Below are 14,745 nucleotides of genomic sequence, written 5' to 3'. Positions count from 1 at the left end.
AGCTGCACTGCAGTGATATACTGCATATTTTAAAATCTGTTTTACCTTCATATAACAAAATAGGATTCTTATTTTCAAGGAAAAGTAAGAAAGAATGCAAAGTAACTCTCTTTTGATAGGGAAGGTGTAAAGGGTTTCAGTTGTCTTATCTCTAATGGGTGATGCCTTAAATCCATTCTAACTATGTCTACTACTTGACCTAGGAGAATTGATGAATGCCTTCTCTGAGAAGAAAGTTTGATGTGTGTTTTGTTTTGGGTGATTTTAAGCATTATACAAAAACAAGCAAAAGGACCAAATAGAAGTCAAGCAGTCAAGAAAGGTCAGGAAAATATATAAAGGGTTCTGCCCAAGTAATTTAATGACCTGAAGAAAAATCCACAACGCTGTACCTTTCTTCAAATACCTATATACTCAAAGCTCTAAGAGCACTGAGACTAAGAAGGTATGTTAAATTGTCCGTTTTTCTTGTTATAAGATTTGTAAGCCATTAAGAGAAATATAAGCAGCAGTAAATAATATGATTTGAAGGCCTATTTAAATGCCAGAAATTCTCAGGAAATCTTGCTATTGTTTTCATAAATGCCTAGGAATTGAAAACCTTTGTTAAGAATCTCTGGACTAATGACTGCAAAATCTTAGCAAAGGGATTATAGTGAGAGTCTATTTTCCAGGGTAGAGGGGAGATGGTAGCATGTAATTCATAGCACCAGATGTAAAACAAATGGTATTTTGCTAATAATGCAAATTAATCGAATGGAAATTCTAAGAAAGATAATTTTCAGCAACTGCAATTATATTTTCTGTCCAGGAGATCTATAGATTTTTTTTTAATGTAACTAAATGTATTCTAGCATATAGATGAAATCCTGGTAATTACAATATCAATTATTCTGTGTATTAGTGCTCACATTTGTTATCAAGGGGTCCATTCTCAATGATCTCAAATGCAAAGAGAATGAGTATTGCATTAGCTGGGTATAAATTAGATTCCATTAGGTTAATTCTATAACTCTGGAAGAGTCACAGATCTTTTGTTCCTCCTATTTCTCATGTGCAAAATGAAGATTATAATACTGCCTATCTCATAAAATTTAAATAAAATATTGCAGGAAAAATACTTAACACGGTGCCTGCAGAGCATAGAGGATCCTCAACATATTTTAGTACTTAATTCATCGTTACCTTTCTTTGTATCTCTAGTACGCACATACACACACACACACAATGTGTACTGCATTTTATTTGTTTTTCACTATTGCTGATAGAATAATCTTCTCAGGGAAAGTTTCTGATTGAAGATGAGAGAAAAAAATCCATTCCTTCTTTTTTATTTCCTTCTGGAGATGCTGTTCTTTGAAATTCAAATAACAAGGTTATTCCAAGGAAGAGGACCGGGGCTGTACATCTGTCTCCAACTGTGCTCAAGAGATCTATGATCTCCAGTGTTAGCACAGATATTAAGTCACTTTGGTCCTGTATTTTAATTTTAGATAGTATAAGATAACTTCCTGCTGAGAATGATACAAGATTTAACACTTTGAGCTATGACTGGACAGCTAGCCCAAGTCAGTCTTATTTATTGTTCAATAGCCCGAGGTCATAGAGGGGATAGAGGATTTGATTTCAAGTAGGGAAGAATTCCACTGAAGCTGTTACCTAAACTTTACTTGAAAACTCAAGACTGGGTTTTCATTTTTCCTTTCCTCTCTCGCTCCATCTCCCTCTCCTTCCTTCCTCCTTCCCCTTTCCCTTTCCCTTCCCTTCCCTTCCCTTCCCTTCCCTTCCCTTCCCTTCCCTTCCCTTCCCTTCCCTTCCCTTCCCTTCTTTCCTTCCTTCCTTTCTTTTGTCCTGTATTTGGCTTTTTTATATTTTACATGGGATGAATCTTATTTCCATTTAGATGACCTGGCAATGTGTTGTTCCCCCAATTCAGTATTGTGACTGGAATATTCCATATGTTGCTGCTGCTGTTTTCAGGTCTGGTGTGATCTTGTAAATCTGAGTGTTAGGTAGAAGTTCTCCCTGCTGTGGCTTATTCTGTTCCTTTCACCTCATTCTTGAAATCAAATTCTCTAAATATTGGAGGGAATTATTCAAAGTTCTCAATATTTAACAGATTTCTGCCCCCTGTAGATGCTGATACTGGGAAATTCCAGCAGGTTTGCAACCATTCTAGTTGCATGTGATGTTCCTCTGTTTTTTTCCTTGGAATATCGAGTTTTAAAGTTCCCCCATCTCCAGAAAATACAACTCTTTTCTTGTTGTTTGATACTTTTGACTAATTTTTACTAACTTTCACTATTTTTAACTCATTCCATTATACTGCTCAAGAATAGGCAGTGGCCTGAATTCATTTGCCATCTTTCTTCAGAAGTTTGCCAGACAGTATATATTAATATATCAATTAATTTATCATAAATAATGAAGAGAGATAAGTTACTATAATTATCCAATAAATGGTTAAAGCTAGAAGTACTCTTAGTTAATGGATATATCAAGTCACTCATCTCAAGGTCATTAGTTAGTAGGCAGTAGTACACCTAGAACTTAGCATAGTCTTTTGATGTCTTTTGACTTAACATCATGTCCAAAACACATCTAGAATTCTTATGTATATATGTTCAGGAAAAGATGTTTATGGCTCTCTCATGTATTCACCTGACCAAATGTCAGTTCCATTCTCTTTCTTATTGCAGCTGAAATGATCAGATACATGAAAGAAGTCCAAGGCAGAAATCAAACAGAAATGACTGAATTTATCCTCTTAGGACTCTCAGACAACTCAGATCTACAAATTGTCCTCTTTGGATTGTTTCTGTTTATTTATATGGCAACCATGGTGGGTAATTTGGGGATGATTGTGTTAATTAAGATTGACCCCTGTCTCCACACCCCCATGTACTTCTTTCTCAGTAGCCTGTCTTTTGTTGATGCATCTTACTCTTCTTCTGTCACTCCTAAGATGCTGGTAAACCTCATGGCCAAGAATAAAGCCATTTCTTTTAATGGATGTGCTGCTCAGTTCTACTTCTTTGGTTCCTTCTTGGGGACTGAATGCTTTCTGTTGGCCACGATGGCATATGACCGCTATGCAGCCATTTGGAACCCTCTGCGATACTCAGTTCTCATGTCTGGGAAAATTTGCTTCTTACTAATAGCTACCTCTTTCTTAGCAGGCTTTGGGAATGCAGCCATACACACAGGAATGACTTTCAGATTGTCCTTTTGTGGCTCTAATAGGATCAACCATTTCTACTGTGACACCCCACCCCTGCTCAAACTCTCTTGCTCTGACACTCGCATCAATGGCATTGTGATCATGGCTTTCTCCAGCTTTAATGTCATCAGTTGTGTTATGATTGTTCTCATTTCCTACCTGTGTATCCTCATTGCCATCTTGAGAATGCCTTCTTTAGAAAGCAGACACAAAGCCTTCTCCACCTGTGCCTCCCACCTCATGGCTGTCACCATATTCTTTGGGACAATTCTCTTCATGTATTTGCGCCCTACATCTAGCTATTCAATGGAACAGGACAAGATTGTCTCTGTCTTTTATACAGTAGTGATCCCTATGCTAAATCCCCTCATCTACAGTTTGAAAAATAAGGATGTGAAAGGGGCCTTAAAGAAGATTTTACAGAAACACCTACTGTAAAACCATGTTACATATCATCCTGTTATGCAGAAGAAAATATGTTTTCATATAAATTTTATTGTCTGGTTGCTTTAGTTCTGTGTGTGTGTGTGTGTGTATTTTTTTTTAATTTTTATTTATTTATTTTTTATTTATTTATTTATTTTTTTAAATTTTTTTTATTTTTTAATTTATTTTTTATTGGTGTTCAATTTACTAACATACAGAATAACCCCCAGTGCCCGTCACCCATTCACTCCCACCCCCCGCCCTCTTCCCCTTCTATCACCCCTAGTTCGATTCCCAGAGTTAGCAGTCTTTACGTTCTGTCTCCCTTTCTGATATTTCCCACACATTTCTTCCCCCTTCCCTTATATTCCCTTTCACTATTATTTATATTCCCCAAATGAATGAGAACATATGTTTGTCCTTCTCCGACTGGCTTACTTCACTCAGCATAATACCCTCCAGTTCCATCCACGTTGAAGCAAATGGTGGGTATTTGTCATTTCTAATAGCTGAGTAATATTCCATTGTATACATAAACCACATCTTCTTTATCCATTCATCTTTTGTTGGACACCGAGGCTCCTTCCACAGTTTGGCTATCGTGGCCATTGCTGCTATAAACATCGGGGTGCAGGTGTCCCGACATTTTATTGCATTTGTATCTTTGGGGTAAATCCCCAACAGTGCAATTGCTGGGTCACAGGGCAGGTATATTTTTAACTGTTTGAGGAACCTCCACACAGTTTTCCAGAGTGGCTGCACCAGTTCACATTCCCACCAACAGTGTATGAGGGTTCCCTTTTCTCCACATCCTCTCCAACATTTGTTGTTTCCTGCCTTGTTAATTTTCCCCATTCTCACTGGTGTGAGGTGGTATCTCATTGTGGTTTTGATTTGTATTTCCCTGATGGCAAGTGATGCAGAGCATTTTCTCATGTGCATGTTGGCCATGTCTATGTCTTCCTCTGTGAGATTTCTGTTCATGTCTTTTGGTGTGTGTGTGTATTAAAGCAAATTGGTTAAAATGGGGCATCCCTCTAAATATTCTGGTGTCTTAAATGTTTATCCATAGGCTTACATGATGAAAAAACATAGTAGGGGAGGTTAGTGCTTAGTAAAGTATCAAAATATTTGGATATGACTGACTGGGTTTAAGTTCCAATTTCAATATTTATCTTTTCTTGATCTGACATTCTATCTATTATCTATTATCTATCTATCATCTATCTATCTATCTATCTATCTATCTATCTATCTATCTATCATCTATCTATCTATCATCTATCATCTATCTGCCATCTATCTATCATCTACCTATCATCTATCTATCATCTCGGATCTGGGCAAATAGACTCAGACTGATATTTGTATACATGCCAGGAATTGTAGTGGAGAACATTCCCAGGAACTATACCTAGAAGGCTAGAAAGGAATGAGGGAAGCAGAGCTGAGTAGATAGAAGTTGAACAGTGATGAAGTTACAATAAAGTAGTCATGTGATTCCACTTGGAGCTCTGTGGCCAAGATGATCCTTCAGAGATTCCCCAGATTGTGAAAAAAAAAAAAATAAAGACCAAGTGTTTATACTTTCATAATGACCAGTTTTGAAAATGGCTCACCCACTTGGACATGGTAATTCCTTTCAGCAGGGCCAATTCCCAGAGTGGAAATCAGCTGTGAAGTGTCAGTTGACATTGCACTTGGAAGCTGAGAAAATAAATGCTTTAACCCTGCAAAACAAATCTGGGTGGTATGAACAGCATCTGTCATAAATAATAATACTACTCTACTCACACAGATGTCAAGAATAACAAACAAGATACAAGAAAGAATCTTATCAGGGCTTCTAATATGGGTACCACAGCAATAATGAGGTATTATTTTACTGATTTTGTAAATTAACTGGAATATTATGAGAGTAGTGAATGTACTTTAACTTTTAACCTTTACCCTTCCCAGGGGTAGTTTTTAATAAACATTTACTGAAAACAAATTATCTATCTCTTGTTCACTGTGGTGGGGCAGGGAACTGTCAATGTAGGAGCAATGGGGAAATGGCCTTCTTTAATGAGATGGCATGTCAAAGGAAGCATGATTTGGAATCAGGTAAATATCTACTCCCTATTGCTTTCCATCCCACTATCCACTGCAGACCCTGAGAGAGAACATCAGTGCTTCTCATGCTCTAAGTAAGACCACTTCACCCTCCCACCAAGGTTTACATCTGAATATCTTTGGAGGGTTCCATGAATTTCACTTCAGAAATTGTATCTGTACTCTACCCAAGGACTGGTTTCTCAAACTCTACTGGTGTGTTCTCATTTGTTTATAAACATCATCTAGTATCACCCTCTTAATAATTTCTTTGGCTGAAAGTTCTGTCAGTCACCAGCTTATGTCTCTGCTCTCTTTACAATGAACCTTTTCAAAAGAACTACTTCTGGTCCTTGTCCCTACTTCCTCAGATCCCATTACATGCTCCAATTGTATTTCTGTGCCACTTCTCCATTGAACCCAATCTTTTCATGGACACGTGAATGCTTAACATTATTGCCTCTAAAGATTGCTCTTCTATCATAGTTGTACTTGGTATCTCAAGAGGATTTACCATCAATAATTCCTTCACCTTACCCAAAAACCCACATATTTTTAGATTTCTGTATGACTTCAATCTTCTGATTTTCCTTTTTCCACTACCGCTTCTTCCCAGGTAACTATGATAGCTTTTCCTCTTCCTCATGCTAACCTCCAAATCTTGGAGCTAAAGACTTAATTCTCCACATTAGTTTGTGACACATTTGTTCTCCATCTGTACCCACTTCTTAGGTGATCTAAGAAGTCTGCAATGATTCCAAAATTCACGTGTCTACCCCTGACCTCTCACTTGTGTTCCAGATTCATACATTGAATCTGGCATCTAGTGACTCTGAATACATGAAACGATTATAAAATTAGCTTTTCCAACTTAATTATCATACTCAAACATCTATAGAATGATCACACCTTTTGTACTATAAGGAGGATCTGTATCTTAGCATCACACCTATGTGTCATTGAGCTTAAAATATCCTTTTCCATGTTAAGCTACAAATTGTGTCTTCTGTTATATATTCTTAGTTTATACTTAGAATAAGAAAATAGATGCCCTTTATATTTTTACTCAGAATCCATCCAAGGATTACTTATAGATACGCAAAACTCTGCATACATTTAATGTATATAATTTGTTGAGTTTGGGCATACAAAAACTTCAATAAAACTGGTAAACTGTTAAGAGAAAAACTAGTATGTAACATGTACTGGAGATTTAGCAGGTAAAGAAAATAAGCTTTTGATCTTCTCTAACTTATATTCAAGTGAGGAAGACTATATTGTCTATTACAAATGTTCATGCATGAGTGCATAGAATTGTAAAGTGTGTGTGTGTGTGTGTGTGTGTGTGTGTTTGACCTGGGTATGAGTGGTGTTTTGAAGAATAATAAAGCAGGAGATAGAATAGGGAACGGTGGCATCAGAGAAGAGCTTTCTGCGGGAATAACATTTGAGAAAGGCTTAAATAAAGATAATACCATCTGACTATCTGTGGAAGAGCGTTCTAGGTATACTTACAATAAATATAAATGCCCCGAGGCAAGATTCTCCCTGGTTTCTTCAAGGAATAATAAGGGAACAACATATATATGGACCAATGTGAGCAAATGAAAGAAGGAAATGAATTGCAATCAGGAGGGTGTTTGGGACGAAGTAACTGATCAGAAAAGCCTGGTAGTTCACAAATCAGTTTTGGGCTTTACTTTTTCCTACCATTCTACAAGAGCCATCTAAGCCTAACTTCAGAATGCAAGCTGCATGAAGGAATGAATAAGATCAATTTTTTGGCTACTCTCCCAGTATCAAGAATACTTGTATGCTCCATAATACAAGTCCACTAAATATGTGTTAAATTAATTAATTAATTAATACATTGAGAGCTATATTCTAGTAGAAATGAATAGGGATTACATTGTAAGTGGAATTCTGAAGTTTGAGGCATCAATCCTGTACCATTTAATTCAATGTTATGCTCAATGGAGTCTCATTATTTCATGGTCTTGAGACTCCATGAAATAATTTTTGTACTTCTCTAAATGCCAAAGTTACCCTCCAGGGTATAAGTGGTTCACTGGGGAGAAAGTAGTTCAATTATTTCAGTGGAAAATAAGTGCATGCTTTAATTCTGGATTAGCACATTTCAAGTTTTAGATTTTTAGTGTTTTGCAGTCTCAAGAGAGTCATCACACACTGAATAAGGCTGACTGCTTCAGATTCAGAAGCAGCATTTTCTCTGTTGAATTAATCCTGTCTTAATGCTGTCATAACTGGATCTCTTATGCCACTTCCATCTTCATCATAGCTATAAATTTCACATTGTAAGACAGAAAACTTGTATTCCTCCAAAAAGCAGTAAAGCAAAACTAAACTAATAACCATTATTGGCGAATATTTCTTAAGAACAAAGGTAAGATTATTTAGTTGATCTTAAAGTGTTCAGACATAGAAAGATTCCAAGAGGACCCAAAAAAGATCAAGTAATTAAACATCTCAATTAGGATATGTCTGAAATACTAAATTTAATGTTACCAACTAAACTAATTTGGATTTTGTTTTTAGGCAACAGAAATTTAAGATGACTAATAACAAATGAGAATTTTATACAGACACTTATATATATGAATGTATATATACATGTTTATCCATGTATATATGTGTGTGTGTGTATGTGCAAAGTAGGGAAATTTAATTAATTTTTTTGTAGCAAGAATTCCATATATAATGTAAGTATGTTTGTATATGTATGTGTAAAGCAGAGCTTTACAAAATTTTAAAATAGTTTTTTTTTTATAGGGTAGGAATTTAGCTGACTTTAAAGATAGATCAGTGAAAGACTGTTACAGTAATCTAGGTGAAAGGTAATGTCGTCTTGGGTCTTGATAGGAATAGAGACGATAGGAAGTAGTTGATATGGATATTTTGAAGGTAGAACCAACATAATTTCTGATTAACTGGTTATATAGTATATAAGAAAGAGAAGAGATTAATATCTTGAATATTTATTTGTTTATTTAATGTCATCTAAGCAAATGAAAGTATAGAGTTGTCATTAACATGAGATAAGGAATGCTATGTTTGGTGCAAATTAGGGAGGGCATGAAGAATTCAGCTTTGGGTCATTCTGAGTTGCTATTTGATAGTATTGTGGAGATTGTGAGTAAGCAGTTAAATTATAAGTCTGAAATTTGGAAAAGAGGTCAGGGCTAGAGATATAAATTAAGGAGTTTTAAGTATATAGATGATAATTAAATTTACAGAATTGAATAGTCACCAGAGTAGAGTATAAATAGGAAAAAGAGGTAGACCAAGGACTGAGGTACTTCAACCTTAAGAGTCATAGAGAAAAGAAGGAGTAAGCAGAGACTTGAAAGAGTAACGCAACTGTAGGAGGAAAACTTGAAGTCTGGAGTTCTGGAAGATCAGATAAGAAAGTCTTTCAAGGAGCAGTAAGAAGTCAATTCTGTCAAATGTTATTGATAGGTCAAAAGGATGAGGAATGAGAATTGACCACAGAAATTGACAATGTAAAAATCCATGATGCTTTAGGTAAGAGATGTTTCCATGGAGTGCTGGGGTGGAAACCTGGTCAGAGTGGACTTGAGAGAAAATAGGAAAAGTAGAACTGTATACAAGCAAAGGTATTCAACTGTATTGTATGTTTTATTGCCAAGATGAATGCAAGGAATTGGATCATAGGAGGTGAAGGCAGTAAGACCAAGGGAGGAGGAGAAAAAAGTTGAGAGTTAAGATAGGCTATGGATAAATAGGGTCAACGATCAAAGACTTCACACACACACACACACACACACACATACACACACACATTAGTTTTAAATAAAATAGGTTACTCTGTTTACTCAAGGAATTTTTTCACTGCAATAGGAAAATAAAGAGGTTTAATACACATATCCTCAGGGCATTTTAGAGTTAATCTTACTTATAAGATTGAACTATTTTATTTTCCTGGTATTTTTTTTTCTTTATACAATGTATTTCCTTGGTTTCTTTCTTATCCTAGCAAATGAATCATCTATTCTGAGACAAAGATATGAGCAACCATACAACAGTGACTGAATTTATTCTTGTGGGATTCGGGGATCATCCAGAACTACTGTGCCTTCTTTTTATGGTGTTTCTGGTCGTCTATATGATCACTGTATTTGGAAATCTTGGCATGATCCTATTAATCAAGATTGACTCACATCTCCATACTCCAATGTATTTTTTCCTCAGTAACTTATCCCTTGTTGATTTCTGTTATTCTTCTGTCATTGCCCCTAATATGCTAGTGAATTTCTGGGTGGAGAACCCAGTCATTTCATTTAATGGATGTGCCACTCAATTCTTCTTTTTTGGTTCCTTTGCCGGCATTGAGGGCTTCCTGTTGGCCGTGATGGCTTATGACCGTTATGTGGCCATCTGCAAGCCTCTTCTTTATGCAGTTATTATGTCTCCCCATCTTAATGTCCTTCTGGTGTTGGCCACGTATCTTGCAGGCTTTCTGAATGCTGCCATTCACACTGGCTTCACCTTTCGGCTGTCTTTCTGCCGTTCAAATGTCATCAACCACTTTTTCTGTGACACTCCACCCCTCCTGAAACTCTCTTGTTCTGATACACATATCAATGAAGTTGTCATTTTTGCTTTTGCCAGTTTTAATGAACTGAGCTGCCTCTTGATTATTCTCATTTCTTATCTGTACATACTCATTGCCATTTTGAGGATCCATTCTGCTGAAGGGAGGCACAAAGCCTTTTCCACCTGTGCTTCCCACTTGATGGTGGTTACCATCTTCTTTGGTACAATTCTGTTTATGTATCTGCGCCCCAGCTCCAGCTACTCAATGGACCAGGACAAAGTGGTATCTGTGTTTTATACAGTGGTCATCCCTATGTTAAATCCTCTCATCTATAGTCTGAGAAACAAGGAGGTCAAAGCTTCCTTAGGTAAAATTTTTAAAACAACTTGTTTTTACCTCTGTACTTAGAATCAACAAAGTATGGGATTTTAGGACTCTGAGGGAACATAAAAATGACCAAATCAACCTTCATTCACCCTGACTCCATTTTTTTCATGTCATGAGTTTTGTTGTTGTTTTTGATAGTGGAATTAGACTAACGGTCTCTGCATCCTGGAGAATATGGTCACTCTGTATAAATTCCACAGAACCTATATGCTTGAAAATAATCAGATATCACATTTCAACTCCCTGTTCAGAGGCATAAAACACCAGTATAAAAGTAGGTGAGATAGAGAAAGACTGGAGCAGGAGGAATGATTCCATTTTTTCCCCATTTGATGGTTTCATGATTGAATAGTGGTGTATATAACTGCCAGAGAACAAGTAATTAAGAGTAGGCTGAGTCAGAACTTGTCCAGAGGACCCAAAAGGCTTAGAGACTGCTTCTTAGCCCCAGTGAACCAGAAAAAAAATCAGAACTTAATCCTGACAGAGATGCTGGAATAAAATATTTCTTTTTTTTTTTTAAGAATTATTTATTTTTAGAAAGTGAGTGAGAGACAGCGTGAGTGCAAGCACATGAATGGGAGGGGCAAAGGGACAGGGAGAGAGGATCTCAAGTGGACTCAACACTGAGCATGGAGCTGATGCGGGGCTCAATCACCTGACCCTGTGAATACAACCTGAGCTGAAACGAAGGGTTGGATGCTTAACTGACTGAGCCACCCAGGCCCCCTCAGAGTCAAACATTTCTAATCTGGACAAGTAATCTTGATGTGAGGGAATAATGGGAACAAACCACAAGGTAAATATAGGGGGTATCACAGAACAAGAACACCAGGGGTCCATAGAATGGAGGTTTCTGAGCTTAGAAAAGAGGTATTCTTTATAACTCCTGTAGATAAAGTGTCATGTGTTTGATTTTTAAATGAGTAAGAAGTTTAAGCTTAAAGAGCCAGGGCAAGATAAGTAGGTTTTCCCTAATACCTTAGCAAATAACCATACATATTTATTTTACTGCTGGCTGCAATTTCACTGGGGCATGTTTAAAGCTTTAAGTTGGTTTGACTGGTATTTTCTTGATGGAATATCTCCCCAGTAGGACTGGATTTTCTTTACAGTGACCATTGACATGTAAGCAGGTAGTGCTTTAAACTGGTTGGAACTGGGTAAAGTATACTAAGTGTGATGCTAGTATATTTCATGGAAAGACTGTCATAATAATAGAAAAGTAGCCATTTAAAAGAGACTAAAAACTCATTTTGCTTTCATTATAGCTTAGAGTTTTTGATAAGAAATTGATTCCAAATCTTATCATTTTATCTTCCTTTATTCTTCATTTCAGATACTGCATATCAAAAACACATTTTTCTGTCTTATTCAATGGTTTCCTCTTATCATTCTTTTTCTGGAGAGCTCTTCATATTTCAAGACAGCATAAATATTACCTCCTTTTGATTGCCCTGACCCTCCATCTTTCTTTCCAAGCTACATATTTAAACATGCCTATTCCAGTGATTCTATAAATATTACAGCTTTAATCAAGTTGTTTGTTAGAGAAACTAATTATAAAAATACAGTGTAATATACATAAACTAGAGGCACATGGGTGGTTCAGTTGGCTAACCTACCAACTCTTGGTTTTGGCTCAGGTTATGATCTCAGGGTCATGAAATTGAGACCTACATCAGGCTCCACATGCAGCAGGGAGTCTGCTTGAGGATTCTCTCTCTCCCTCTGCCCCTCCTTCTATCTGCTCTTGCTCTCAAATAAATAAATAAATCTTAAAAAAAAAACATTGATTAAGACATCCTTAAGAAAAGAAACCTCTTTATGTCAACCTGAACATCTCCATGCCTTTATAAGCAGGCCATTACTAAAAGTTTTTAAATTAAGAAAGAAATCATTCCAATTGAGGGCATAGGGTGATGGAAGACAAAATATTGCCTCTGGCACCTGGAACTAAAAGTTGTCAAGAATCATTATTTCAGAAAGTTAATGTTAGAAAGGAAGTTCTTTGGTAGCTGGTTGGATGCTTTGTTGGATAATGTTTTATTTGTCTTGCCTTCTTTGAAATTAAACATTTTAATAAACATGATATTTCAGTATCCTACGTCTTTCATATTGCATAAAGTAAATGTGATTTCAATATAGCAATAGAGTATCCAGTGAAGGAACACAAGTTAATTCAAACCATCGTAGGCTTGGAGTTCTTAGTGCCATGAAGTCGTTCACGGTCTCTCTTTCTTTCTCTTTCTCTGTCTTTCATTTCCTCTCTCATATTATAAATTCACTCATTCTGTTTCATAGACTTTTCACCTGGCAGCCTCAATTTTACATACTTTTGGGACAATTGCATTAGAGGCAAGTCTGCATCTCTTTAGAAAGGACAGCATTGCCTAAAAAGTCTCAGGTATTCATCATGTATATGGTTGTGGGGTATGTATGTATTTGTGTACTTGTGTGTATGTCGGTGGTGAGGGTGGAGTCATGAAATACCAGAAGAAATCTTGCTTTATAATAGCTACTGCAGTCCACTACACATTTGCTCAGTAAAATTAAATTCCTTGCCTACTCACTGCTCACTTATAGACTCTTAGTTTAGACACTGGCACTTTATGCTGTTTACAACTCAACAGGAATGTTAAAACCAGTGTTAACTTTATAAGTAGATGGGTTAGATTTTTTCCCACATGATACAATTTGTGGATTCCTACATATTTTCAACCCTGCCTATCACAGCATGTAGAATTCTGCTAATAGAAAAATATAAGTGTGTGCAGTGTTTTTAAAAGCACACTGCACTGCAGTGCTGAACAGTATTGTTATATTGAAAGTGATTGATTTGAGCTTCTTTTTCTCATAATGAAATGATCAGGGTCCCCTCAATAACAGTACTAAAGTCGCTACATTTTGGCTTTCCTAGCCTGCTGACTGCCTACTTATTCTAATATATTTAAAGATAGATACCAGAAGTCAGAGGCTTCTTAGTATGTTTATGATAGTTAGACACAAATATTTGGATTAGACTAGCAGCCAGGCTCTCCTTCTAGGGTACAGGATCAAGAAAAAACAAAAAAAAACAAAAAAAAAAACAACTACTAGCCACAAGGTAGTACAGAAGTATGACTTTTAGGCTAACACTTGTAAAATGCAGCTCTTGCTCTTTTGGTTTTTCCATAGTTCCTAGATTTGAGGGTTTCATGTGTGTTTTCCTTTCTGGTTTTGTTAGATTGCCCAACACATAAATATCATCTTCCTTTATTATACTAATCATTCAATGTACTTGATTCTCTAAGAATATGGGATTCTTGATGACAGGATTTTGAGAAGTAAATGGTCCCAGCAGGCTGTGTAAAAACTCTTTGAGCCCCTATTGTGTAGAGAAATCCCAGAAGTAGTTGCCTTGACGACCCTTATTCACTACTAAGAGTTCTTCACTTAGCTACTTCTCCTCCTTCTCTCCTTTTCATCCTCACTCACCCCTTTTCCTCCCAGGCTTCAGTGACAATAGATAAATAAAGACAAGAGAAGAATGAATAGATAAACTGGAGAGCTTTCTGGGTTCTACTCTTGATGTCATTGTTTAAAAAATTTCTAGTAAAGACCAGGTTTGAGGGGAACTTTAGTTCTCAGTGCTTAAACTTTTTGCTCTGCATGTTAATCTATAGTATATAATCTATAGTATAAAAGAGCCCTTATAACATGGTACCCTAGAAATAACAGTAAATCATTTGATATGTTTTACTCTGAAGAAAGCAAAATTTACTATTAAGTCATATTTAGGAAGGCAAATTTACTCCTTATAAAGTGCAGAAATTTTAAATGTAAAGCTCAATGCAGTCTGACCAATGTGCATAGCCAGGTAATCTCAATTCCAGTTTTCAAGATTACTATGTAACTAAGGAGAGGATGTGGGAATAGAGCAAGTAGAATGTGCCACAAAGCTCACCATTCTTAGCAGAATTCCCTGCAATTTTTATGGAATAAACACTCTCAGGATTGCTGTAAGCTTTGCTTAATTTAAGTTTTGATTAAAACTTCTGAA

The 14,745-nt window shown here is 36.4% G+C and overlaps 3 protein-coding genes across 4 annotated transcripts in view; all 3 read left to right on the top strand.

Annotated features, from left to right (window-relative positions):
- The window catches only part of LOC144293366 (olfactory receptor 5M3), a 145,609-nt gene that overhangs the window by 26,287 nt on the left and 104,577 nt on the right, over positions 1 to 14,745 (top strand). The gene's annotated exons all lie outside the window — the stretch shown is intronic.
- Positions 2,705 to 3,658, top strand: LOC144293363 (olfactory receptor 5AP2). The gene has a single exon (XM_077864454.1). It carries the CDS (start codon positions 2,705 to 2,707, stop codon positions 3,656 to 3,658), a length of 954 nt encoding a protein of 317 aa, XP_077720580.1.
- On the top strand, positions 9,786 to 14,236 carry LOC144293362 (olfactory receptor 5AP2-like). Its single transcript, XM_077864452.1, has 2 exons — positions 9,786 to 10,683; positions 14,229 to 14,236. The coding sequence occupies exons 1-2, from the start codon at positions 9,786 to 9,788 to the stop codon at positions 14,234 to 14,236; spliced, it is 906 nt and encodes a 301-aa protein (XP_077720578.1).

The sequence above is a fragment of the Canis aureus genome, chromosome 21 (genome assembly GCF_053574225.1).
Source record: "Canis aureus isolate CA01 chromosome 21, VMU_Caureus_v.1.0, whole genome shotgun sequence".
Lineage (NCBI taxonomy): Eukaryota > Metazoa > Chordata > Mammalia > Carnivora > Canidae > Canis > Canis aureus.
This window is presented reverse-complemented; position numbering and strand designations above follow the sequence as displayed.